Raw genomic sequence first — 26,512 nt, forward strand, 5'->3', positions numbered from 1 at the left:
GGTGCGCGCGCCGGGGAGGTGGTGGTGGGGGGGCGCCGCCGCCGCCACCGCTGCGGGGCCGGGTCTCGCGCTGCCGCCGCCGCCGCCGCCGCCTCACGCCGCTGAGGTGCTGCGCGCGGTGGGGGGAGGGTGAGCCGCTCGCCACGAGCGGGTGAGTAGGGCCCCGGCGCGCGTGCGCGCCGACGGGGTGGGGGGGGTGGACGACACCGAACGCGCCCGGGCGGGAGGAGAGGGCAGCGGCGCGCGTTACCTCCCCCCACCCCCCCGCCTGGATTCAGGGACCGAAGCTGGGTCTCAGATTCGGTCTCGCGGTGTTTCCAACGCCCCGAAGAGGTGCCACCTCTGGTTCGGAGGATCGGGGCGCGGGGACGCGAGCGGCTGTGTGGGAGCGGGAGCGGGGCTCGGCCCGGGCCGCTTGGCCGGTGAGGAGGCGGGAGGGGGCGGGGCCTGCGAGGGGACGGGGGAGGGGTCTTGCGTGGAGGCCAAGTGGGGCGCGCTGGGGAGAGCGGGAAGGTAAGGGGGCGCGAGATGGGCCTGGGCCCTGAGGGTAGAATTGGGGATGGAGAGGAATGGAGTGCCATAGTGAGCCCAGCTCCTCAGGGCAAGATCTGAGGGAGCCACGGGTCATGCTGAGGTGTCGGGGACTGGACTGATGTGAGACCCTGGAATCGGGGCTAGACATTGAGGGGACAGCAAGGGAGTCAGGCCTAAGTCGTGGACTCCCATTCCGTATCCCTCTTTTCCTGACAGTGTAAATGAGCAAAGATGGACCAGGAAGGTGGGGGAGACGGGCAGAAAGCCCCGAGCTTCCAGTGGCGGAACTACAAGCTCATAGTGGATCCTGCTTTGGACCCTGCTTTGCGCAGGCCTTCCCAGAAGGTGTACCGCTATGACGGAGTCCACTTCAGTGTCAGTGTGAGTGCCCTCGAGCCTTTCTTGACTTATTTGGACCTCCAATCTCCCCTCCCCGCTTCCCCCTGTTCAGTATTCAACACCCAGACTTCCTATACCTGTAGTTTGGTTTTTTGAGAATGAGCAAGCTCTCCCAGCTCTTCTGTATGTTGGCTTCTACATGGGCTTTATAGAGTCAGTAGGCTGGTGAATTTTCAGCCTGGTTTCATCTCTTCCTGCTTTCTTTGTTAGGACTCAAAGTATACCCCCGTGGAAGACCTCCAGGACCCCCGCTGTCATGTCAGGTCCAAAGCCAGAGACTTTTCCCTCCCGGTTCCTAAGTTTAAGGTGAGTGCCTGCTGGTCTCCCTGCATGTTGGTCCTTGGAGAGTGTCAAGGACCCTGGGCTTCACACAGTCTACCAAAGTGTTTATTCCGAAGGAACTATGACAGCCAGATCTCATTGCTTTTTGTGTCTGTGAGACTGAGATGTTTTGGACAGAAGGTATACATGTATAGCTGAGGTGACTCTAGTATATATCTGGTGACAAGGGTATTGATGTCTGGAAGGATGAGGTATGGGTGGGTATTCTGAAGCCTTGTGACAGTGGGATAGCCAAGTTATTCAGCAATTAAGGATGCTGCTAAGACCACTGTGCACTTGGAGTTGTGTGTTCTTGCTGTCATTGTGTGTGCTCCTCTGTCCTGTCTGTACGAGCAGCTTGCTTCCCTACTGTAATAAGATATTCTTCAAACTTCGGACTGTCTCGAAAATTGGTAGTTCTTTGTCTCCTCCTAATTTTGTTTTTGTTTTCTTTTACTGATTATTGGTAAAGTAAGTTGTGCAGTGGCTTCACCCTTCTGAATCCCCCCTTTCTTGAGCAGCTTTACTGAAAGCTCTTCTGTCTGAATGTTTATGTCTCATACCTCCTTCCTGCCAGCATCTACTGAGACACTAAAACATCATCTTTCTTCCCTGAGTCCTGCTCTCCTCACTTCCTCTTGACTGATGAATGGCAATACCAGGTACTCGGGTACCCAAGCTGGAAGCCTGGAGTCACCCAGTAGTTCTTTCCTTTCGTCTTAATCTTTAGGTTTCCATTGCCATGTTCTTCATGCAGAGTCCGATGTTTGCTCGCTTTCTGCAGCTTTCCTCAGTTTTAGGCTCCATCTTGCTGTTGTCACTGGTTTTAATGTTCTTATTTTAATTTTGTTTTCCAAGTCTGTTTTTCTTTTTTATTATATTATTTTTCATGTGTGTACATTCATAAATAAGCTTGCATGCCATTGTGCACATGTAGAAGTTAGAGCACAACTTGTGGGAATTGGTTTTCATCATGGGTCCTAGTGGTCAAACTCAAGGTTGTCAGGCTTGGTGACAAGTGTCTGTACCTACTGAGCCATATTGCTGGCATCCTAAGTCTGTTTTGAGGCATTGACATGTGTGGTTATTGATCTGGGCAGGCCTTATCACCTCTTTGACACCATATCCCTGTAATATTCCACCAGACACTTTTCAGTGTTTAGAAAATATCAAGATGGATAAATTTCATGTCTTGGAAGTTTGTTGTTTTGGTAAACTTTAAGCATCTACAGAGTCCAGAAAGAATGATAGCGGCTCCCCAATACCCTGTCTCTACATCTTTGCTACCACTGTGTTATATTTATATTTATATCTGGCTTATCTTTTTTTTTTTTTGAAACAAGTACTCCCTAGGTAGCCGCTGGCCTTGAACTAAGAATCCTGTGCTTCAGCCTCCCATGTGCTAGCATTGTAAGAGTGCACGGCACACTCGGCTCTGTCTTGTCTCTTTTCTGAATGGGAACTTTTCCTTTTTTTCTGTTTCTAGTAATTAGCTTATGCTAGTCTGTAACCCTGAACTAATAGATTACTTTCTTCTATTACTTTGTCCTATGTATGTTAATTCTTGTTTTGTGTGTTTTCTTCCCAGTTGTTGCTATATGTCATAAGAGGGCTTGAAAAACAGGTCACTGCTAATGTACCTCTCATGAGCCCCCTTGACGTCTCTGTCCCAGATTTGTCTTAATCTCATAGATGTCTCTGAAGTTTCCCAAATGGTAAGGAAACTGCTCACTATGGAAGCCCGAGACCAATTCTTGTCTTTCCACAGCTGGATGAGTTCTATATTGGACAGATACCACTGAAGGAAGTAACTTTTGCGAGGCTCAATGACAATGTGAGGGAAACCTTCCTGAAGGATATGTGCCGGAAATATGGAGAGGTGGAAGAAGTGGAGATCCTTCTTCATCCCCGCACTCGAAAGCACCTAGGCCTGGCCCGTGTGCTCTTCACCAGCACTCGGGGCGCCAAGGAAACTGTCAAAAACCTCCACCTCACCTCTGTCATGGGCAACATCATTCATGCCCAGCTTGATATCAAAGGTGAGGACTCGCTGCATGTTGCCTAAAGTTGGTTTCTAACAGGGATTCTATATGCTGATACTTAATTGGGCTCAGCCAAGTAATCAGGGTCATGATTACCAAAATTCCTGAAGTCACGTCTGTTTCAGAACTTATTAGATTTTAAATTTTAGAGATACATTTTGAGATTCATTTAGATATTTGTGTGTGTGTGTCTGTTTTGCCTGAATATATATCTGTGAACAGCATGTACGTCTTACACTCATGGAAGTCAAAAGAAGGCATCAGATTCCCCTGGAACTGGTTTAATGGTTGGGAGCCACCATGTGGGTGCTGGGAATTGAACTCCGGTTTTCTGGAAGAGCTACCAGACCACTTAACTGCTGAGTCATCTCTCCAGCTCAGGGAGGGTTTTTCTTTTTTGTTTGTTGGTTGTTTTAAACTTATACATATTTTGTGCTTTCTTCAGTAGCACATATGTTAACATTGAAACTTCAGGAAATTAAAGAACTAGAGTTTTAGGTCACGGCCTGCCAAAACCACAGATGTGTGAAGATAAAGATGAATTAGGCAGAGTCTCATTGTGGCACATGCCTATCATCCTTGTGCTTGGGAGGCAGAGGCAGGAGGACTTTGAGGCTAACCTGACTACACAGATGATTCCAGGTCAACTAGTGCTGCATAGTGAGAACTTTCTCAACAAAAAGGAACCAGGAGATAACCCTTAGTTGGTAACAGTACATACTATACAAATATGAAGGCCTGAGTCTGAATCTCCATCGGTCACACATTCTAGATATGGTTGTGTATGCCTATAACTTGGTTTTGTGGGGAGAAGACAGGCAGGTCCCAGAGTCTTTCTGACAAGCCAGGGTATAAATTGGCAAACTTCAGTTCTAGTGAGACCTTCTCCCAAAGGAGTGAGAGAGTACAACAATGGGAGATATCCAGTGTCCTCCTGTGGCCTTTGTGTGTGCACACAAATAAAAATAAAGAAAAATGGAGCAGGTTTGAACTGCTTTTAAGGAATTACAGGGAGAGATGTCATCGTACAGTGCCATCTAAGGGAAGAGGTTGTTAACTGATGTTTACAAATGGGAGTGAAGACCAATGTTTCCAAATTCAACTTAAGACTTTTGTATGTAATCTTATAGTTTTTATGTGTTTTTGAAACAGAATCTCACTACATAGCTTTGGCTGGCCTTGAACTCACTGAGATCCACCTGCCTCTACTGTCTTGAGTGCTAGAATTAAACTGTTTTAATTGTTTGTTCTGTTTTTAATGTTTTTATTTCTTTTATAGGTCTCACTCTATAACTTAGCCTGCCCTTGTAGTCTACACCTGGTCCCAGGCTTTATTCTTGGTGTTTTAACTTTACTTTTAAGGATTTGCTTTGCTTCTGTGTATGTGTGTGTTTGTGTAGATGTGTGCACATGTATGTGTATGCCACAGAGACTAGAAGAGGGTATTTGTTGGATCCCCTGGAATTGGAGTTGGGATAGTTATAGACATCCATGTGGGTGATTCTTTGCAAGAGCACAAAATGGTCTTAACTGCTGAGCCATCTTTCCAACCCTTGTTTTGGTTCTTTGGAGACAGGGTCTCATGTTGTCCTAATCTTCATTTATAGCCAAAGATGACCTTGACTTCTAATCCACCTTCATCCTGGATCATAGACTTATGTCACTGTGCTTGGTTTATGTGGTCCTGGGGATGAAGCCCAGGATTTTATGCATACCAAGAAGGCACTTTACCAACTGGGCGACTCTCCAGTTCCTGTTTTGTGTTTTTGAGTCAGTCTTTCTGTCTGTCTGTGGTGACCTATGCTCACTGTAGCTCGTGTTGAATTGGACCCTTGCCTTGCCTCAGTCTCCCAAGTACGAGGAGTACAGGCATATGCTGCTGACTTTGGCAACACTTCATTTTTAAATGCTACATTCTTCTCACAGTTTTTTCTCATATTTATTTGTTATATGTGTATGATGTACATTCTTCTTGTGTGGCCGCATGTGAAGGTTAGAGGGCAACAAAGGGGGTTGTTCTTTCCTTTCTCCGTGTGGGTCCCAGAGAGCAAACTTACATTGTCAAGTTTGGTGGCAGGCACTTTACTCACCAAACCCTCTCACCGCTCGACCCCTTCCAAGAGTTTAAAAGTCATTGTTCAAGGCAAATAAAATCCCCTCGTGGGCTGGATTGACACTTGTAGTTAGAATCCTACTTTTCTTGAAGTTTATGAAATACTCTAGATGGTGTATGTGTGAACCATGAGTTTATCATGGTTATGTTGAACCAAGGCTTTTACATTCCAGGCCAAGCACTACTGCCTCCCAATATTAATGGGATATATGTTTAATAGTTGGAGATGAACCTGATTTTACTTCATAAATCTGCAAAAGAGCAGTGTGGTGATAAATGTCTGTAATTCCTGAACATGGGAAGAGTAGGGACAACGAATTCAGGGTGTGCTTTCCTTCTTAGTATGAGACCAGCCTGGTTATTTGATACCTTGTCTTAATCAGTCAATAAAAATAGAAAGAGGGCTGGTGAGATGGCTCAGTGGGTAAGAGCACCCGACTGCTCTTCCAGACTGCTCTTCCGAAGGTCCAGAGTTCAAATACCAGCAACCACATGGTGGCTCACAACCATCTGTAGCAAGATCTGACTCCCTCTTCTGGAGTGTCTGAAGACAGCTACAGTGTACTTACATATAAATAAATTAAAAAAAAAAATAGAATATAGACAGCCAGGCAGTGGTGGCGCACGCCTTTAATCCCAGCACTTGGGAGGCAGAGGCAGGCGGATTTCTGAGTTCGAGGCCAGCCTGGTCTACAGAGTGAGTTCCAGGACAGCACAGAGAAACCCTGTCTCAAAAAAACAAAAAAGGGAGAGAGAGAGAGATTGTAGTAGACTTGAGACCTGAAGAAGAAACAAAATGACCAATTCAGAGGGTTGTGTTTCCTTCTGATTGTGGATTCTCATTTCTCTCCATCTAGGCCAACAACGAATGAAGTACTATGAATTGATTGTCAATGGCTCTTACACTCCTCAGACTGTGCCCACTGGGGGCAAGGCCTTGAGTGAGAAGTTCCAGGGTTCTGGTGCAGCCGCTGAGACGGTGAGAAGCTTGTAGCTGCCGCTGTGTTAGGCACATGTACTCGTTACCTGGTCACCAAAGCAAGAGCCATTTGGGAAGGCCCTGAAGTCCCCTATTAAGTATAGGAAGAACTAAGGGAAGATGTTTAGGTGTCTTCAGATACAAAGCTGCAATCTCGGATTGGGGCAGTAGACAGTTTTAAATCGTGCCTGATCTTTTTTCCTTGACTCCCTTTTTCTTTAGACTGAAGCCCGCCGACGGTCTTCCTCGGACACAGCTGCCTATCCAGCAGGCACTACTGTGGGGGGCACCCCTGGCAATGGCACTCCCTGCTCCCAAGATACAAATTTCTCCAGCAGCCGACAAGATACTCCATCTTCCTTTGGCCAGTTCACCCCTCAGTCCTCCCAAGGAACCCCCTACACATCTCGGGGTAGCACCCCCTACTCTCAGGACTCTGCCTACTCCAGCAGGTATGGAAAACCACTTCTCTCGGGCCTTAGCCATTTGATTCTGGGAGCTGCAGCTGGAAAGAACAAGCTCCAAGTGTCTGTGAGAAGGAATTGGAAGCTATTTATTTTAGCCTTTGGTTTCAGCTGACAAATTGGTGTTTTCATGGGACCTAGTAGAAACAAGTTGAGAAACCTGTTTTGAGTTTTGTGTGTATGCGCGCACTCATGTGCACGCTCCTGCTTGCCTGCCTGCCTGTATGTATGTATGTATGCTGTGTATTGCAGGCATGCAGCACCCAAGCAAGCTAGAAGGGGACAAATGTCTTGTATCTGTATTTACAGGTGATGTTACATGTGGGGATTGAGAACTGAATCTGAGCGCTGTGCAAGAGCAGTCTGTATTCTTAGTTTCTGAGCCATCTCTCCAGCCCCTCTTTTAAGATGTTTATGAGTCTGAATGTTTTGCCTACATGGATGTCTCTGAACACACAGTGTTCCTTGTACCCATGCAGTGGATCACCTAGAGCTGGGGTGAAAGTGGTTCTCAGCCACCATGTGGGTGTTGGAATCAAATCTAGGCCCAGAGTAACTTTGAGTATGAGAACAGAACCAGTCAGGTTTGGTCACATAGGTAGGAGCCTAGCTAACTCCTGGGTTCTTCTTCAGCACCACTTCAACCTCCTTCAAACCCCGGCGGTCAGAGAACAGCTATCAAGATTCTTTTTCTCGCCGCCATTTCTCTACATCTTCAGCCCCTGCAACCACCGCTACTGCCACCTCAGCAACTGCTGCAGCTACTGCAGCCTCCTCCTCATCTTCCTCCTCCTCGTCATCGTCCTCCTCCTCGTCGTCTTCTTCCTCAGCCTCTCAGTTTCGTGGTTCTGACTCTAGCTACCCAGCATATTATGAAAGCTGGAATCGTTACCAGCGCCATACTTCCTATCCACCTCGCCGGGCAACTAGAGAGGACCCTTCTGGGGCTTCATTTGCCGAAAATACGGCTGAGCGCTTCCCACCTTCCTATACCTCCTATTTGGCCCCTGAGCCTAACCGATCCACTGACCAAGACTACCGGCCTCCTGCCTCAGAGGCCCCACCTCCAGAACCTCCAGAACCTGGTGGTGGTGGTGGTGGTAGTGGTGGTGGTGGTGGTGGTGGTGGTGGTGGTGGTGGTGGGGCACCCAGCCCTGAGAGAGAAGAAGCCCGGACTCCCCCACGCCCAGCTTCCCCTGCACGCTCTGGCTCCCCAGCCCCAGAGACCACCAACGAGAGTGTGCCCTTTGCTCAGCACAGCAGTTTGGATTCCCGTATTGAAATGCTGCTGAAGGAACAACGCTCCAAGTTTTCTTTCTTGGCTTCTGATACAGAGGAAGAGGAAGAGAACAGCAGTGCAGGCCCTGGGGCTAGAGATGCAGGGGCTGAGGTGCCTTCTGGGGCAGGTCATGGGCCCTGTACACCTCCTCCTGCACCAGCTAATTTTGAAGATGTAGCACCTACAGGGAGTGGAGAGCCAGGGGCTGCCCGGGAGTCACCAAAGGCCAATGGACAGAACCAGGTGAGCCTGGGGCCAGCCATAGCATCTGGGGTGGAAGCTTAAGCTTAGGGGGTAGGGAAGGTGCTCAAACATGAAGACAAGTGTGAGGGCAAACTCAGGGAGCTCTAGCAGGAGCTGTCTGTGACTCTCCTCCATACCCCACAGGCTTCTCCATGTTCTTCCGGAGAAGATATGGAGATCTCTGATGATGACAGGGGTGGCTCACCACCTCCAGCCCCAACACCCCCCCAGCAGCCGCCACCGCCACCACCTCCCCCTCCTCCCCCCCCTCCTCCCTACCTTGCTTCCCTTCCCCTTGGCTATCCTCCCCACCAACCTGCCTACCTCCTCCCACCCCGCCCAGATGGACCACCCCCCCCTGAGTACCCTCCGCCACCTCCTCCACCACCACCCCACATCTATGACTTTGTGAACTCCCTGGAACTTATGGATCGACTTGGGGCACAGTGGGGAGGGATGCCCATGTCCTTCCAGATGCAGACCCAGATGTTAACACGGCTCCACCAGTTACGGCAGGGCAAGGGATTGACTGCAGCCTCAGCTGGTCCTCCTGGCGGGGCTTTTGGCGAGGCCTTTCTCCCTTTTCCACCTCCACAAGAGGCAGCCTATGGCTTGCCCTATGCTCTGTACACACAAGGGCAAGAAGGTCGTGGGTCGTACTCCCGGGAGGCCTACCACCTGCCCTTGCCTATGGCAGCCGAGCCCCTGCCCTCTTCCTCAGTCTCGGGAGAGGAGGCGCGGCTGCCTCATAGGGAGGAAGCAGAGATAGCAGAAAGCAAGGTCCTACCATCAGCAGGCACAGTGGGTCGTGTGCTGGCTACCCTTGTCCAAGAGATGAAGAGCATTATGCAGCGAGACCTTAATCGAAAGATGGTCGAGAATGTGGCCTTTGGAGCCTTTGACCAGTGGTGGGAGAGCAAGGAAGAGAAGGCCAAGGTGAGGAGGTCTAGTGCTGGGTATGTTCAGTGTTTGTTTGTTTGTTTGTTTGTTTGCTGAAAGAGGTTGCCCAATTCAAAGTAGGGACAAGAGAAAATAAAATGGATAGTAAGGCTATGGGAATTACAGGCTGGGGAGTTTTGACAGAGCAAAAGGTAAGCATGGGCCTGGGTCAGAAGAGCTCTGTCCTGGCTTCTTTGCTGCTTTACAGTGGACTGAACGCTTAAATGTTTCTGGGCTTGTTTTTAGTTCTACCATTTGTAGCCTGGTAAAAATTAGTAACTGTTTCCTAAGGGTGGATGGCCTAAATTATCAGACTTGAGAAACTGCTTTAATTTGCCAGAGGTAGATAATGGTAGCAGAATAAGTTGATGCATGTTGGTGTTCCTCAGGCACACTGTTGCTTCTTGGGCAGGAGTTGGTTCTTTAGCTTAGTCTCCCTACTGTTTGTAGCCATTCCAGAATGCAGCCAAACAGCAAGCCAAGGAAGAGGACAAAGAAAAGATGAAGCTCAAAGAGCCAGGCATGCTGTCCCTCGTAGACTGGGCCAAGAGTGGCGGTATCACAGGCATTGAGGCCTTTGCCTTTGGGTCAGGGCTTCGAGGGGCCCTGCGGTTGCCTTCATTCAAGGTATCCAGGAATTCAGTGGTGGGAAAACTGGTGGGCCTCCCTTCCCAATGGTGGGAAATGGTGTATGGGAGTGGGGTGGGGCTGTGGAGGATGGTGGTTGAGGTGGGTTGTTTGGGTTTTTAAATTTTATCTCCCTTCTCCTCACTCCCGTCTCTGTTTGAGCTCTAAGTTGCTCCTATCTGTCTGCATCTGCCAGGTAAAACGGAAAGAGCCATCAGAAATTTCAGAGGCAAGTGAGGAAAAGAGGCCCAGGCCCTCTACTCCAGCTGAGGAAGATGAAGATGGTACGTAGGAAATAAGGCAGAAGGAGAAAGGATTGGTGGTCTTAGTGTAATAGGAAGCAAGAGGAGAGAGGTCTCTGAGGGCAGGGCACCCAGTGGAGCCTTGATGCAGACATCAGAGGGCCAGGGAGATTTCTCCTTGCATTTTAGTTATGGTTCTTAGCTCTGCTGGGCTGATTTAAGTGTTTTTGTGTCTTGGTCTTTGCAAACACAAAGTGAAAATTTGACTGTCTAGAATCCGAACTTGAAGAATCACGTCTCCAGGTTCGCTGCCTAACGCTTCTTCCCAGCCTGCTGGCGTCCGGGCTTCTGGTTTTAGCTTATGGGACGTGAGGCTACTTTGCTGATCAGATCTGCTTCCCTGGAGACCTCCCTGCCTTATATTATTCCTTGGGCCAGATAAAACAAATTGGCATTCTCTTTCGCCCAGCTTAGAAAATGATCAAAGAAAATGTGTGGGATGTAGTTCAAATTGTATAGCCTGTTATTGTGTTTCGGTTTCTGTACTGAGTAAGGGTGGCCTGTCAGTAAAGTAGGCAGTAGTGTTCCTTGCCTCCAGGATGGCAAAGCATTAACTGCTAATAGATTGTAACTGCTCTGACTCCTCTTACAGATCCTGAGCGAGAGAAGGAAGCTGGAGAACCAGGACGTCCAGGGACCAAGCCTCCGAAGCGAGATGAAGAACGGGGCAAGACCCAAGGCAAACACCGAAAATCCTTTACTCTGGACAGTGAAGGGGAGGAGGCGTCCCAGGAGTCTTCCTCAGAGAAGGTGAGATGCTAGGCACCTGGTGCCTGCCAGAAGCCTTCCCTGAGTCCCTGTTGGCACAGCCAGCTTCTCACTGATCTGGAACTCAGTGTCATTTTCCTGTTAGTCTCAGTTTGTCTTTTTCCTTAAGGATGAGGATGATGATGATGAAGATGAGGAAGATGAAGAACAGGAGGAAGCTGTGGATGCCACCAAGAAGGAAGCAGAGGCATCGGATGGTGAGTGTAGGCGGTTGAGTAGAGTTCAGGTTTGGGGAAAAAGGGATTATACTATCTGGTTTGTCTTTTTCTATGACTTTCCTGCTGGACTTCTGGCCGTTCTTGCCCTTTGCAATGACAGTTGTGTTAGCCAATGCCCTTGGGAATCCTGGGACTCTTGAGAACGTGAACTCCGTTGATTCCGAATACTCCCTCTTCTAAACGGGTCTCCCTGTGGATAGATAGCCCTGCAAAGTCTGTTTCTCTCCCCAGGTCCTAGAGGGGAAGGGCGTGCATTCTCCTCTTGCCCCTTGAAGCTATCAATCTAAACTGTCTCTTCTTAGAGCTCTGCTCTTCCTGTAAGGCCCAGCCATCAGTCTGTTCCTTTCTTTTCCCTTTGTCTCTCTTGCCATCAACAGACACTATCCAGTTGTGTGTGTGTTAGCTTCTACAGATTGCACATGGTTGAGTAATCTGCATTCCTTCAGAAGTGTTGAGGGCCTGGAAAGAGATAGCACAGTGTTTAATAGCACTGACTGCTTTTACAGAGGACCCAAGTTTGGTTCCCAGAGCCTACATGGTGGCTCACAACTGCCTATAGCTTCACTTCCAGGAGATCCAGCACATTTTTTTTTTCCAATTCTACATGTATATAGTACACATATATACACTGAAGCATATGCATAAATTAAATAATTTTTTTAGAAGAAATGTACATTAAAACCCTGCTTTAGTCGGGTGTGGTGGCGCACGCCTTTAATCCCAGCACTCGGGAGGCAGAGGCAGGTGAATTTCTGAGTTCAAGGCCAGCCTGGTCTACAAAGTGAGTGCCAGGACAGCCAGGGCTACACAGAGAAACCCTGTCTCAAAAAACAAAAAACAAACAAAAAAAAAAAACCTTGTTAGAAGAGGATAGAAGAAGGGCAAGAGACAGGTTACACAAGTCCCTTTGTGTCACTGCAGACAGATTACATTTTAGGGACAATGAAATAGGTAATAACTTCTGCTGGTATGCGAGACCTGAGGAAAGAGCCACTGTTGTCTGCACAGCAATCAAGGAATTCCTCTGAAATACTGTTTTCACAGTGACCAGTGATGACAGCAGTGATGATCTTGAGGTCTCAGTGGAGAAGCGAAGGGCCAGGTTTTCTGCTAAGAATGAAAACAGTTCCCTCCTGTTGGTCCTTTGGCTCCCCTGCCATCAACTGTGCCTCCAACATGAATTTGTCACCTTTGCTCTTCTGTCTGCTTTTCTCGTGTCGGTTCTTAGGGACAGGGTCTTTAGCCCAGGAGGGCTTTACTTTTGTAATCCTTTTTTAGTTGTTCTACCTAAGCAGTGCTGGAATTACAAACATGCCATCGTGCCAAACATGCAAACGTGTATGCAGTGCTAGGGATCAAACCTAGGGCTCCTTGCCAGACTAACATTCTACCACTGACCTGCAGCCCCAGCTCCTCTGATGCAGTTTTGACTGATGTCTGCCTCTATTTCCTTCCTTCTGTTGTAATTCATTTTCGAAAGTGCTAATAAAATTGTCTTTTCTAAGATGTACTCTCTTCTCTACACTCCCTGTTTTCTGCCAAAGTGACCTACAGGCCATTTGTACAGTCAGTCAGTCTAGGCTCTGCACCTGTTCTTTTCAGCTTAGTCTCACCATGTTCCAGTTCCTCCCCTCACTACTCCCTTCTATTTACTCCATTATGAAGTCATCAATAACATTTGTTTTTTTTTCTCTTCCTCTCTTTCTCTCTCCCTGGCCTCATTGACTTACAAGCCTTTCAAGTGCTAGAATTATAGCCCTTTTGCATTATGCTTCTCTGGAATTTCTTAGTGCTTTCTCACCCAAAACCGATCACCCATAAGTATGGTATGTATATAATGTTGTGAGACTGTGCCATGCATGTGTGTGTATCCTTCCATCTTGTAAGTTTTATTGATCAAACTCGGGTCATCAGTTTGGCAACAGGTGCCTACTGAGTCATCTTGCTGGCACCTTGTTTTGTTTTGTTTTTCAAGAAGAGTCTCACACAGCCCATGCTGCCCCTAACTTGATATACAGATGAGCATGCTCTCCGGCCAGTCTCCTCTCTCCACCTCCAGAGTTCTGGGTTTACATGTATCACCAGGACTTGCCTTTATTTTTGTTTTTTTAAATTTTGTTTTTCAAGACAGGGTCTCTCTGTGTAGCCTTGTATATCCTGGGACTTACTGTGTAGACCAGGATGATCTCAAATCACATAGGTCCACTTGCCTCTGCCTCCTGAGTGCTAGGATTAAAGGCATACTTTCAAGGCATGTACTGTTTATCCCAGAATTCTTTCTATTTTCTACAGAACTTCAGTGGTCTAGGCCAACTGATTGCCAGTCTCCAGGTCTACCTATATCTGTCTGTCCTGGAACTCTTTCTGTAGACCGGGCCTTCATCTCTATTTCTGTGTGGTAGAACATCTCCTTCTTGGGTTTAGCATTTAGGCGGGGATCTTCCCAACTTGTTCTTCCAGCAGAGCCCAGGGCTTTCCTTCCTTCACTCTGATGTTGTCACTCTGAGCATGCACTTGCTTATTTAACTTCTTGAGCTTTCAGCACCTGGCCTAGAGCCTCACATCCAGAGGACTTCGTCAGTGCTCCCTCCTCTTGACCACTAACTACCATTGTGGATTTCCAGGTGAGGATGAGGACAGTGACTCGTCCTCCCAGTGCTCTCTGTATGCGGATTCAGATGGTGAAAATGGCAGCACATCAGACTCCGAGAGTGGCAGCTCGTCTTCCTCTTCCTCATCGTCTTCCTCCTCTTCCTCCTCTTCCTCATCAGAGTCCTCCTCTGAGGAAGAGGAGCAGTCAGCAGTCATTCCCTCAGCTTCACCCCCCAGAGAAGTTCCAGAGCCCCTTCCAGCTCCTGATGAGAAGCCTGAGACAGACGGGCTTGTAGATTCCCCTGTCATGCCTCTCTCTGAAAAGGAGACATTGCCCACACAGCCTGCAGGTAGGTGGCATGGGACAGGTGACATGATTAAGATACATGTTTATCAGGGTCTTGGAGAATGGCCTTGGGGTGCTGTGTTTATGTGGAACAGTTACATGGGCACAGAGTAACACTAACGCATGACTGAGCTCTTGTGCCCTTGTCAAGCTCTTGTCATTCAATAGTTCTTGTTATCATATATGCATATGATGGGCCTCCTGTAGGGATTATTTATTCATACAGTAGGGTTTATCGAGCATTGCTACTGGTACCAGGAGCAGTGTGAAGATGTGATGATGTGTCTGACAGGCACTGCTCTCATCCTCACAAAGCTTTCGGTCTGTAAGGAGAGAAAGGCCAGTTAAGCAATAAATGCATAGAAATAACTGCTTTCAACCCAATACGTTCTATGAAGACAAAGTACAAGGAACTCAGATTCCTGAGGGTATCTATGGGTCTGGGAGCATCCTCTTGCTGAAGCATAGTTGAGCTGATGTCTGGACAAAGCAGTGAGGGAGGAGGCTCTACATAAGGTCCAGAACAGCAAGTTAGAAGGTTTGGAAGAAAGCTCACCCCTTGGTAGGTTGAAAACTTAGGGTGGAAGGTGGCCAGAACGGTAGGAGTGAGTGATGACCAGCCCATGCAAATGCAGACCTCATCTACGAAATGTTGTCTCTGCTTTGAGAGCCATAGGAAGCTATGAGTAGATAAGAGTGATTTGAAAGATGCATTAAAACAGGCGTGAGAGAGGAGCCCGAGTGTCACAGGGAGACTCTTGTGAGGCCAGGAAGGACACAGGCAGGGAAGCTGGGACTTATTGGAAGGTGTCCCTCAGTGTAATTAAAGTTTCCAGCATCCGCGGGATGATGAGTTGACCTCTCCTGACAGCTCATGCACTCACTCCTGAGTCTCTGAGCGACAAAAGGCCACTTAGAGGGTATTGTTCTCCTTCTATTTTGGGGACCACATCTGTAACAAAAAGACCATTCTGGCAGGAAGAGAGATCTGGAAAAGAGGAAGGAAGTATAAGAGTAGCATTAGAGAGGATATAAGCAAAATAACGTCGGGGTAGGAATGTAGACCAGTAGGTAAAAGGCTTGTCACACAAGCTTGAGGACCTTGGCGTTTTATCAGTGACACCACATAAAGCTGTGCTGGCTGACATTTGTCATCCCAGATCTGGAAAAGTAGAAACACATCCCTGGGGCTGAGCATCATGTCCTAGTGAAAGATCCTATCTTAAAAAACAAAATGGGTAGTTGAAAACTGTGCTTGAGGCTCGGGGACAGAGAAAATTGGTAAAAATAGGGGTGAGGTCAGAGAGAGATAACTTGGTAATACTGCATGCCAGGAAAGGACTTTCAGTAAAGTGACCTAGGATTATGGGCATTGTTGACTTGGAGTTGAAAGGAGGTCTCTGAACCCCAGTTAGAAACATTAGCAATGGGATTATAGAGCAGAGACTTTGGGAGGAAGAATCTGCCCAAGAGTAGTGAGAACATTGATGTGAACTCAGCTGTTGACTCTGGAGAAAACAGGATGAGAGAGGGTGGGCAGGGGTGAAGTGAGGCAGGGGTGAGTTTTGAATACCAAGCAAATCACCACTTTAGTAAAAGCCAGCCATTGTAGTTGTGGAGCATCTCTATAATCTCAGTACTGGGGAAGTGAAGGCAGGAAGGTCACAAGCTCGGGGTCATCCTCAGCCTCACGGTTAGGTTAAAGGCAGTCTTGAGATACATATGAGACAGGGCCTCTTCTCTTCTCTTCTCTTCTCTTCTCTTCTCTTCTCTTCTCTTCTCTTCTCTTCTCTTCTCTTCTCTCTTTTTTCGAGACAGGGTTTCTCTGTGTAGCCCTGGCTGTCCTGGAACTCACTTTGTAGACCAGACTGGCCTTGAACTCAGAAATCCACCTGCCTCTGCCTTCCAAGTGCTGGGATTAAAGCCGTGCGCCACCACTGCCCAGCTTCTTTTCCTTTTTTAAATCTGTTTATTTGAGTGTTTGTATGTGTGTCTATGTACCACATGCATAGGCCAGATGAGGGTGTCAGAGCCCCTGGAACTAGATTTATATGTAGTTGTAAATCACCATGTTGTGTGCTGGTAACTTGACCTGGGTCCTCTGTAAAAGCAGAGAACATTCTTAACTGCTGAGCCATTTTTTCCAGTTTATTTTTCAAAAAGAAAGGGATGCTATGGTTCAGTGGTTAAAAGCACTAGCGACTCTTGCAGAGGATTTAAGTTCATTCCCAGCGCCCATATGGAATTTTACAACCATCTGTAATCTCATTTCAGGGGATTCATAGGCAGGGAGAGCAACCATATACAGAAAAGTTTTTTGTTTTTTTTCCTAAAGATATCCAGGTATGGTGGCACAGGGGTATAGTCCCAGCTGCTTGAAAGTCGGGCAGGAGTATATCAAGTTTGAGGCTATTTGGGCCTAATCTAGGCAATTTAGCAAGACCCTGTATCTAAATAAAAATTTTTAAAGGGCCAGCAATCTAGCTCAGTGATAGCATGCATGAGGTTCAGTAATAACTGGATGGGTGGGTGGGTGGGAAAGAAAGGCAGAATTAGACAATGCTATAGAGCCACGGGAGAAGTGACAGTAAGATAAAAGGTCTTGGACCTTACAGGTCATTGGGATTATAAAATGTCAGGTGAATAGTTTAGACTGAAGGCAACAGTTAAGGGATGAAGAGAAGTAATATTGATAGCTAGGTTTTTCTATGGGTAGGGTATACTGGGCTTTCTGGCTTAGTGTCAGGATACTGTGAAAAGCTTAAAAAGATAGTCCACATTTTCCTCTGGAAAGCTCAGGAGAGGCAAGGGGATAGGGGGGTTTTGGAGGAGAAACTAGGAAAGGGGATAACATTTGAAATATAACTAAAGAAAATATCAAAGAAAAAAAGGAAGGGAGGGAGGAAGACAGACAGACAGACAGACTGACTGACTGTTGAATGCCTGGCAACAGCAGCCAAATTTAGTCAGTTTAAATACCAGAAAGGGGGCTGGTGAGATGGCTCAGTGGGTTAGAGCACCCGACTGCTCTTCCGAAGGTCCAGAGTTCAAATCCCAGCAACCACATGGTGGCTCACAACCATCCGTAATGAGATCTGACTCCCTCTTCTGGAGTGTCTGAGGACAGCTACAGTGTACTTACATATAATAAATAAATAAATCTTTTAAATAAATAAATAAATACCAGAAAGGAAAGCTGGGTATGGTAGTACACACCTGTGATCCCAGCATTACAGAAGCATCAGGTTCCTTATGGGCTTCAGTGAGTTCCAGGCTAGTCTGAGCTACGTGAGGCTTCTCTCAATGAGAAGGGTAGTGTTGCGTAGTTATGGGTATGTTTCTATGGTATGAGTTTAGGCAAGAGACAAGTAGAAAAACTCCTTGGTCTTGCCTTCCTTTTGTCTTCTAGTTTGGTTTGTTTTGCTTTCCCAGGAAATAGGTTTCCTCTGTTTCTCCATTCCAGCATAGTATTCACATCCACCAAACTACCAGCCTCCTCCTACCTTAGGCCTTCTCTGTGACCGCCTCTGATGGAGCTGGCTTGGCTTAGGCAGCAGTCTTGGTGGTGTCAGTCAGTGACAGCCCTGAGGGAGGGAGAAAGCTAGGAGGACTGACTTCTAGGGCCTTGTTTCTAAGAACATAGGAGACAACCAACTTAGGAGAGCAATTCCTTGGGGGAAAAAAAAGTGTTTCATGGGCTCCCTTCCCTCCCTACTTTCCCAAGTTTGAGCAGACATTTGATTTGGTCGGTTATGCTGTCTGAACAACAGTTTCCTGGGCTTATCTGTCTGCTCTGAGTTTCCCATGTCTGACATGGACATACTCCATTGTCAGCTGGAATAATGAACAGGTACAGAGCCCGTTCTGTTGAGGGAGATGACGGTGCTGAGAGTGATAGGAGCAGGAGCGAGGCAGACAGCAGCCCCTGTGTAACACGCAGGCTTGTGCATATGGAAGCACGAGTGTTCTAAATGGAAGCTGAGGCAGGACAGGGTAGAACTTGATAAAATAAGGCTGCCTTGCTCCAGGAGAGTTGAGCCCACGTCTCCTACCTTGACAGTTCTGTCTGATGAGGTTAACCCTCTGGTCTTTGCCCATGTGTTTCCATTCCCAGGCCCTGCTGAAGAACCACCTCCTAGTGTACCACAGCCTCCAGCAGAGCCACCCGCCGGACCGCCAGACGCTGCCCCCCGCCTGGATGAGCGCCCCTCTTCTCCTATCCCTCTCCTACCCCCACCCAAGAAACGCCGGAAAACTGTTTCCTTCTCTGCTGCAGAGGAGGCACCAGTCCCAGAACCTTCCACAGCTGCCCCACTGCAGGCCAAGTCTTCTGGTCCAGTCTCTCGAAAAGTCCCCCGGGTCGTAGAGCGGACCATTCGTAACCTCCCCCTGGACCATGCGTCTCTGGTCAAGAGTTGGCCTGAGGAGGTCGCCCGAGGGGGTCGGAATCGAGCTGGAGGTCGTGTGCGCTCTACTGAAGAAGAGGAGGCCACTGAGTCAGGGACAGAAGTAGACCTGGCAGTACTGGCTGACCTGGCCCTGACCCCAGCCCGACGTGGGTTGGCTACCCTACCCACTGGTGACGACTCAGAGGCCACAGAGACCTCAGATGAGGCTGAGCGCCCAAGCCCTCTACTCAGCCACATCCTCTTGGAACACAACTATGCCCTAGCCATCAAGCCCCCGCCTACCACACCAGCACCTCGGCCCCTGGAGCCAGCTCCTGCCCTTGCTGCACTCTTCAGCTCTCCAGCTGATGAAGTCTTAGAGGCCCCTGAGGTGGTGGTGGCTGAGGCAGAGGAGCCAAAGCAACAGCTGCAGCAGCAGCATCCAGAGCAGGAAGGAGAAGAGGAGGAGGAAGATGAAGAGGAGGAGTCCGAGTCTTCAGAAAGCAGCAGCAGCAGCAGCAGTGATGAGGAAGGGGCAATCAGGAGGCGTAGCCTCCGCTCCCACACTCGAAGAAGAAGGCCACCACTCCCACCCCCACCCCCACCTCCTCCTTCCTTTGAGCCGAGAAGTGAATTTGAGCAGATGACCATCTTGTATGATATTTGGAACTCAGGCCTTGACTTGGAAGACATGAGCTATTTGCGACTCACATATGAACGGCTGCTGCAGCAAACCAGTGGCGCTGACTGGCTTAATGACACCCACTGGGTCCAGCACACAAATATCCTAAGCCACAGAGCCCATCTGATTTGAACCCTAGAGTAAGACACAGGGCTGGGGCCTTCCCTGGAGTGGTGTGGCAAGAAATGTTATCCTCAGGTCACTCTTAGGGCTGCACTGGTTTCCTATCTGTCTAAATTACTGTGACTTACTTAGCCTTGGGGTTCTCCAACTGCCAACTGTCTTTCCTCTCTGCCTTGTGTCTCTTCTGATAGAGCAGGTAAGGTCTAGATTTGCCTTCTCCTGTCTGTCTCCTTACTGAGTATTCTCACCATCAGACAAGCTACCCTGTGGACAGGGCCTGGGTTGGACAGGAGGTGTGGGCCCCAAGAGACTTGCCAATGAGGAATCTGTTCTTTTCCTTAATGCCATGCACTCACCAACCTAAGCACTCCAAAGCGCAAAAGACGGCCCCAAGATGGGCCCCGGGAGCATCAGACAGGCTCTGCACGCAGCGAAGGTTATTACCCCATTAGCAAGAAGGAGAAAGATAAATACTTGGATGTGTGCCCCGTCTCGGCCCGGCAGCTGGAAGGTGGAGACACTCAGGTAGAGCCATGTTCTGAGCCCTCCCTAGTTTGCTGCCTCCTTCCTGTCCCTCACATGCCACCTCCTTGTCTTGCTCACAGGGGACTAATCGGGTGCTTTCTGAGCGACGGTCAGAGCAGCGGCGGTTACTAAGCGCTATTGGCACCTCAGCCATCATGGACAGTGATCTGCTAAAGCTAAACCAGCTCAAGGTCAGGAGGGGAAACTGGAAGAGGGAGGAGACCCAGTGAAAAAAACTACAGCAAGGAGAGTTGCCCCTGGTGGGATCCTGTGGAACAGAGAGGGCTGAAGGGAAGGGACGGGAAGGTACAAGTTTGTGGGAGCATCCAGCAGTTAAAGCTATCTTGTGTCCCCTAGTTTCGGAAGAAGAAACTCCGATTTGGCCGGAGCCGTATCCATGAGTGGGGTCTGTTTGCCATGGAACCCATTGCCGCTGATGAGATGGTGATCGAATATGTTGGCCAGAACATCCGCCAGGTGAGGTGCCACTCCCAACACTAGGCCAGTTGCTGACTGGACAGTAGTAGCCTGGTATTTCACCTGCCTCATCTGTGCCTGCCAGGCCCTGTGGGCCACAACCCCACCCTGGTGTCTCGGGGCTCTGGCTCAGTGGCCTTTTAGTTGGGCTGGATTGTACATAATGTTAATAGTGAAACCCAATGCCACATTTTTATAATTGTGATATTTTGTACAGAGCTTCTCCCCCAAGGAACACTGGACAATAGTAAAGGATGGTCTTTGACACTAGAGGGTGATAGGTATTGTGGGGACCCAGAGCCTCCCAGAGACGGTGATGTGATGTTCAGCCTGAAAGCTAAAGGGTAATGAGTTCCCAGGGCAGTAGGATGTATATATGCTCTAGTTCCTGGATTAGCGTGTGCAAAGGCTCAGAAACTGCATTCTCTTAGGAGGACAAGGTCAAAACATCTGTTCAGGTTACCTAGTCAGGGCCAGTGACAGGGACATGAGCCTGGAAAAGTGGCCTTGTGGATGGAGAATGGCTTAGAAACTGTGCAAGCAAGGGGTTGTGAAACTAGTAAGCTCCCTCTGGCTGTGGGTTGGCCTCAGTGGGACTTAATGGCAGATCCAAAGTATGGATAAGATAATGTCAGCAGAGGTGACAGGAGTCTAGCCTGTGGGTTCAAAGTAATTGACAGCCAGGTAGCCAAGCTATGAAGGGTGAAAACACGGTGCTGAGTCCTTTCTCAGGCCTTCGCCGTTAGCTTCTAGGAATGTGCTTGGGCAGAAGGGACAGAGTGTGGTCAAGATTTGTTCAGTACAGACGTGAGGCTCAGGATCCTAGGGATGTAGGAATGGCATCCCACTCTCTTATGGAGGTAGATTTGGCTGGAGAGTGACGCCTGGAAGGAGTCCTCACTGCAGAGCTGGTGGTTAGAACTCTGCAAAGGGGGAGGTCACCTAGTGAGAGTGGCAATTGCATTACCTATTTCCTGGGAATAGCTGCCCCTTGCAGCACAAGGCCTTTGTCCTGGCACAGACCATCTGCCATCTGCTCTCACCAGCTGCCCAGTAGGTGCCTGTGTATGAAGGCTAGTCCTAGGAAAGGCTTCAATTCAAGGCATGGCCACTGTCATTTCGGAAGCTGCCCCGGGCCCACAGCATGTTATGGACTCCATCCACTATGGCCACACAGGTTCTCAGAAGAGCCAGTGCTGGTTTCCCCAGAGTCCCCTTCTGCTGACTTTGGATCAGAATGGGTGGGAGCAGGTACACTCAGATGCCGACCCAGTCAACATGGGCCCAGGAACTGGTGGCTTGGCCAGAGGGGAGCAAGTCTAGTCCATGCAGTGGCTGAAGTCTTAGGGCGTGTCTTACTCTCACAGATGGTAGCGGACATGCGGGAAAAGCGCTACGTGCAGGAGGGCATTGGCAGCAGCTACCTTTTCCGGGTGGATCACGACACCATCATTGATGCCACCAAGTGTGGCAACCTCGCCAGGTTCATCAACCACTGCTGCACGGTGCGCTCAGGGCTGGGCCGGGGCTGGGCTGGGCAGGGGTGAGGTGGGGCTGTGGCTTACACTCCCACCTCCTGCAGCCCAACTGCTATGCGAAGGTGATCACCATTGAGTCTCAGAAAAAGATTGTCATCTACTCGAAGCAGCCCATCGGCGTGGATGAGGAGATCACCTACGACTACAAGTTCCCACTAGAAGACAACAAGATTCCGTGTCTGTGCGGCACTGAAAGTTGCCGTGGCTCCCTCAACTGAGGTGGGGCAGGACCGGTGCCCTCACCCCTATTTATTCCCCCTTGGTGCCCTAAGCTCCCAGCACCCCAGCCTTATTGGGCTCAGCAGGGCCCACTGCCCCCACCTTCACGTGGGATAGGGAGCACTGAGGCCAACAAGGGAGCCTCAGTCCTTTGAGGCATCTGCTGCCTCCCCTATGCCCCATGCCCAAACACCCTCTTAATTTTTTTTTCTTTGCGAAGAAGAAGCTGTAAATGTTTTGTAGCTGCCAGCAGCTGTTTCCTGTGGAAACCTGGGGTACCAGCCTGTATAGATGCTATTCTTGGGGGCTGCATAGCCCTTTGCTTCATGTTAATGGGGACTTCCCCTTCTGCCCTATGTGCACCCCGCCCCAGTTTAGGGGTCTCTGGGGCAGTGGCCATGTTCTCCCCCTGGGGGGGCCTTTGGCCCCTAGTCCTGGGAACTCTGTGCCTGGAACCCTGCCTCATCTGTTCCTGCCAGACCCTGTGGGTCACCCTCCCACCCTGGTGTCTCAGGGCTCTGGCTCAGTGGGCCAGGATGGTGGGGGGCAGGCCCTTCTTGTTGGGCTGGATTGTACATAATGTTAATAGTGAAACCCAACACCACATTTTTATAATTGTGATTAAACTTTATTGTACAAAAATGCTTGGTCAGTATCTTTGGGAAGAGCAGACTGGGATGCAAGTTGCCACAGTGGGTGAAGCAGGAGAGAGGGGGAATGGGTGGCTTTGAGTTTGGGGTGAATCAACCTGCAGACCGCAGTGCTGCTTTGGACCAACCACCTAGATACAACAAACATGCCAGATCTGTCTCACTATGGATGCTAGCCAGAATTATGTCAAGATCAGGTTTACCCTGCTCTCCCTCCCAGAACCATAGCTGGTGCTGGGCCTTCAGCCTACTGGGAGACCCAGCAGGAGGGACAAACATATCAGTGATGGGGGCATCCCTTCCCTACCCTATTATCCTGAAATACACTACCAAATGGGCAGGTTCTGTCCTTTGCCTGCCACTGAAGAGTGGACTGGCCACCAGGGGGCACTCTGGCAAGAAAATTCCCTCCAAACCCCCTTGCCCGCCCCTAGGGGTGGAGGCTAGGCTGGTCTCCTTCCTGGAATGGGTCAGGAGGGAGGAGCGAGCGGAAGGAAGGAAGCCTATGTACATCTAGCTGGTCCACCAGTCCAGGACACAACCTCCTCCAGTGGCCAGTTTGTGCGCCCTGGGACTTACTACAGGTAGGCAGAGCTGATACTGAGGCCCAGCTGGCCTGCCTTTTAGCCTGCGCCCTTCCAACCTCCCTATTCAACTCCTTGCTTTCTCTGCCTGTCCTTTAGTAATCTAGTCTTTTTTTTTTTTTTTTTTTTTCCCCCCACCCGCCTCAATCCCTCCCATTCTGCATCCAATTCTAGTGACTCAGCAGTTAGGGTCAGAGGGCAGGGAGCCTTAGTGCTACAGGCACAGAAAACTGCAACCCACCCCTGCTACTCAGCCTCTCCACCCACACTGCTCCCACCTAATGATCCCTTCTATGAAGAACACATGGTTGGAGCAGGTGCTACCAGGCAATTCTAGTGAGCTAAATTCTCTTCCCACAGCTGGGCATGGCAGACTCTGCACAGGTGCCAACACTGGTATACCTGGTCACAGGTGGCTGCGGCTTCCTGGGGGAACATATTGTTCGGATGCTGCTGGAACGGGAGCCCAGGCTCCGGGAGCTGCGTGTCTTTGACCTGCACCTGAGTTCTTGGCTGGAGGAGCTGAAAGCAGGTGACTGGAGTGGGGCAGTAGCAGGAGGTAGGGAGGCCCCATCCCTTCCCAGACTGGGATACCTCAGCTTATGGAAAAGATGATTCCTGTTTGTTCTCCACCAGACAGAGGGGCCGGGTGAGTCATTGGTTCATGTGGCTTCCAGGGTGTGGACAGGCCAAACTCAGCAGCTGGCTAAGGCCCCAGCTCTGACACTGCCTCGGGTCTCCACCAGGGCCTGTGCAGGTGACTGCCATCCAGGGGGATGTGACTCAGGCCCATGAGGTGGCAGCAGCCATGTCTGGATCACATGTGGTCATCCATACAGCTGGGTTGGTGGATGTGTTTGGGAAGGCCAGTCCAAAGACCATCCACAAAGTCAACGTGCAGGGTGAGCTGCTACCTACCTGTTGGCCCCTAGTGTGTGGCCTGCCTCTGACCAGTGATTTTTATGGGAGGGCCTGTCCTTTTTGATAACCTTGTCCATTTACTGCTGTCGAACCCTGTCCTGACCTGATGCGGTTCTCCTTGGACACTGGGGGGGGGGGGGGGGCAGAAGGAGTGAGAGGCGGGAAGACACAGCTTGCGTCTGTCCCTTTCCTCCATAGGCACACAGAATGTGATTGATGCTTGTGTGCAGACTGGCACTCAGTACCTGGTCTACACGAGCAGCATGGAAGTGGTGGGGCCTAACATCAAGGGCCACCCCTTCTACAGGTGAGCTCAGCCCCACTTAATCTTAGAGCCCATTTCCCTCCAGCACTCAGTCTTCTTTCTCCCCTCTCCAGGGGCAATGAAGATACCCCATATGAGGCAGTCCACAGCCATCCCTACCCATGCAGTAAAGCCCTTGCTGAGCAGCTGGTCCTCGAGGCCAATGGAAGGAAGGTACACTGCAAAGATGGGACTTGAGCTGCAGGGGCAGAGCCTGAGTCCCAGGCTTCTTTGCATCCATCTCCAGCCCACGGTGGAGAGGGTGGGTACACTTCAAAATTCCCCTCTGCCACCAGGTCAATGGAGGGCTACCCCTGGTGACATGTGCCCTTCGACCCACGGGCATTTATGGTGAAGGTCATCAGGTCATGAGAGACTTCTACTACCAGGGACTGCGCTTTGGAGGTCGTCTATTTCGGGCCGTCCCAGCTTCTGTGGAGCACGGTCGGGTCTATGTTGGTAAGGACAGGGACAGCAGGGCTCGAGGAGTGGCTCTGATGGTGGCAGAGTCACGCGTGTACGCCTGGCTCCACGCGAGCTCAGGCAGACAGTGGCATGTGGGCATTTTCTGCATGAGTTGAAAAACGGGGAAAGCATCCAAGCAGTTGGGAGGGCTGACATAAGAACATGGCGTAGGTTATGATGAGCAACAGGAGCGACAGCTCTCCAGAGAAAGGGAGAAAGCATCTACACGGGATCCAAGTAGCTGCAGGATGCCCAGGAGGGCTGGTGGCTACGGGGCCTTGGAGAAGGGCAACTTTGATTAATCAGACAGTAGAGAGGTGTGGGCAAGATCTACACGGGGCCAAGGCCAGCTTCTCTCCCTCCCTCCCTCCCTGCTGGCAGGCAATGTTGCTTGGATGCACATACTGGTGGCCCGGGAGCTGGAGCAGCGGGCAGCACTCATGGGTGGCCAGGTGTATTTCTGCTATGATAAGTCACCTTATAAAAGCTACGAGGACTTCAACATGGAGTTTCTGAGTCCCTGTGGTCTTCGACTGATAGGCGCCCACCCACTGCTGCCCTACTGGCTGCTAGTGCTGCTGGCTACCCTCAATGCCCTGCTGCAGTGGCTGCTCCGCCCACTGGTGCTGTACACACCCCTGCTGAATCCCTACACGCTGGCTATGGCCAACACCACCTTTACTGTCAGTACCAACAAGGCACAGCGGCATTTTGGCTACAAGCCCCTCTTCTCATGGGAAGAGAGCAGGACCCGCACCATTCAGTGGGTGCAGGCGATGGAGGGTTCAGCTCGGTGATGGCAGGGCCAGGAACTGGAGACCACTGTGGCACATACTCCAGGTCCTGAGCCCCCAAATCTGGATGAAGAGAAATGGCTGCCTTTTGAAGATGAAGACTCTGCTCTACACATCATGACTCCGTGATGTGGACCCTGCCACATCTTAACTACACAGATCCTGAGACTGGTTCATATTCCAGTCTCCTAGTTCTAGGATAGGGTTTGGGGAAAGGCCTATCTTTGGTGCCAACTCAGGCCTGCCAGGTAGTTGGCAAAACTGATTTCTTGAATGGTCTCACTACCTCTTCCTGTTTCCAGTTTCTCAAGCAGGGAGGAACAGAGACTCCAGAGATCTTACGCTGGTCTGCTTACTTCAGCTACCATTTTCAGACCTGGCTCCTGCCACATCTGGCTCTCCTTAAGGGGTTATAGTTTCACCATTTTTTAAGTGTATCTCTTTTAGACATTTATCTTTTAATTTGCTTTAAAGAAATCTGAAGAAATCAATGATTTCCCATGTCTTGCCTCTCCTAACAAATTCACCTATGACATTGTTAGCTTCCTCCCCTAGGATGCCAACCTGTATCTGGCCAAGCCTAGAATAAAATCCTTTTCCAAGTCCTTGTCTACCTTTTACCCAACCCACTCACCCAAGTGTCTTCCCCTCCCCACGGCGCCTGTCCCACGCGAGG

The 26,512-nt window shown here is 49.8% G+C and overlaps 2 protein-coding genes across 3 annotated transcripts; both read left to right on the forward strand.

The window, feature by feature from the left end:
• Positions 1-26: 26 nt before the first annotated feature.
• Setd1a (SET domain containing 1A) lies at positions 27-22,760 on the forward strand. Its single transcript, NM_178029.3, has 19 exons — positions 27-151; positions 751-915; positions 1,144-1,239; positions 3,023-3,293; positions 6,267-6,388; positions 6,611-6,840; positions 7,486-8,374; positions 8,519-9,310; positions 9,764-9,940; positions 10,137-10,224; positions 10,835-10,992; positions 11,120-11,207; positions 13,853-14,170; positions 18,281-19,336; positions 19,712-19,884; positions 19,965-20,075; positions 20,242-20,361; positions 21,729-21,866; positions 21,944-22,760. Exons 2-19 carry the CDS (start codon positions 766-768, stop codon positions 22,115-22,117), a joined length of 5,151 nt encoding a protein of 1,716 aa, NP_821172.2. The 5' UTR covers positions 27-151; positions 751-765; the 3' UTR covers positions 22,118-22,760.
• A 486-nt stretch (positions 22,761-23,246) lies between these two features.
• Hsd3b7 (hydroxy-delta-5-steroid dehydrogenase, 3 beta- and steroid delta-isomerase 7) lies at positions 23,247-26,440 on the forward strand. 2 transcript variants are annotated; one of them, NM_133943.2, is made up of 7 exons: positions 23,247-23,352; positions 23,713-23,884; positions 24,099-24,254; positions 24,472-24,580; positions 24,652-24,751; positions 24,874-25,036; positions 25,424-26,440. In NM_133943.2, the coding sequence occupies exons 2-7, from the start codon at positions 23,719-23,721 to the stop codon at positions 25,837-25,839; spliced, it is 1,110 nt and encodes a 369-aa protein (NP_598704.2). In that variant the 5' UTR covers positions 23,247-23,352; positions 23,713-23,718; the 3' UTR covers positions 25,840-26,440. The 2 variants fall into 2 exon arrangements, with proteins under 2 accessions (NP_598704.2, NP_001035774.1); NM_001040684.1 differs by having other exon boundaries at positions 23,765-23,884.
• Positions 26,441-26,512: the final 72 nt, after the last annotated feature.

This window comes from Mus musculus, chromosome 7 (genome assembly GCF_000001635.26).
Source record: "Mus musculus strain C57BL/6J chromosome 7, GRCm38.p6 C57BL/6J".
In the NCBI taxonomy this organism is placed as follows: Eukaryota; Metazoa; Chordata; class Mammalia; order Rodentia; family Muridae; genus Mus; species Mus musculus.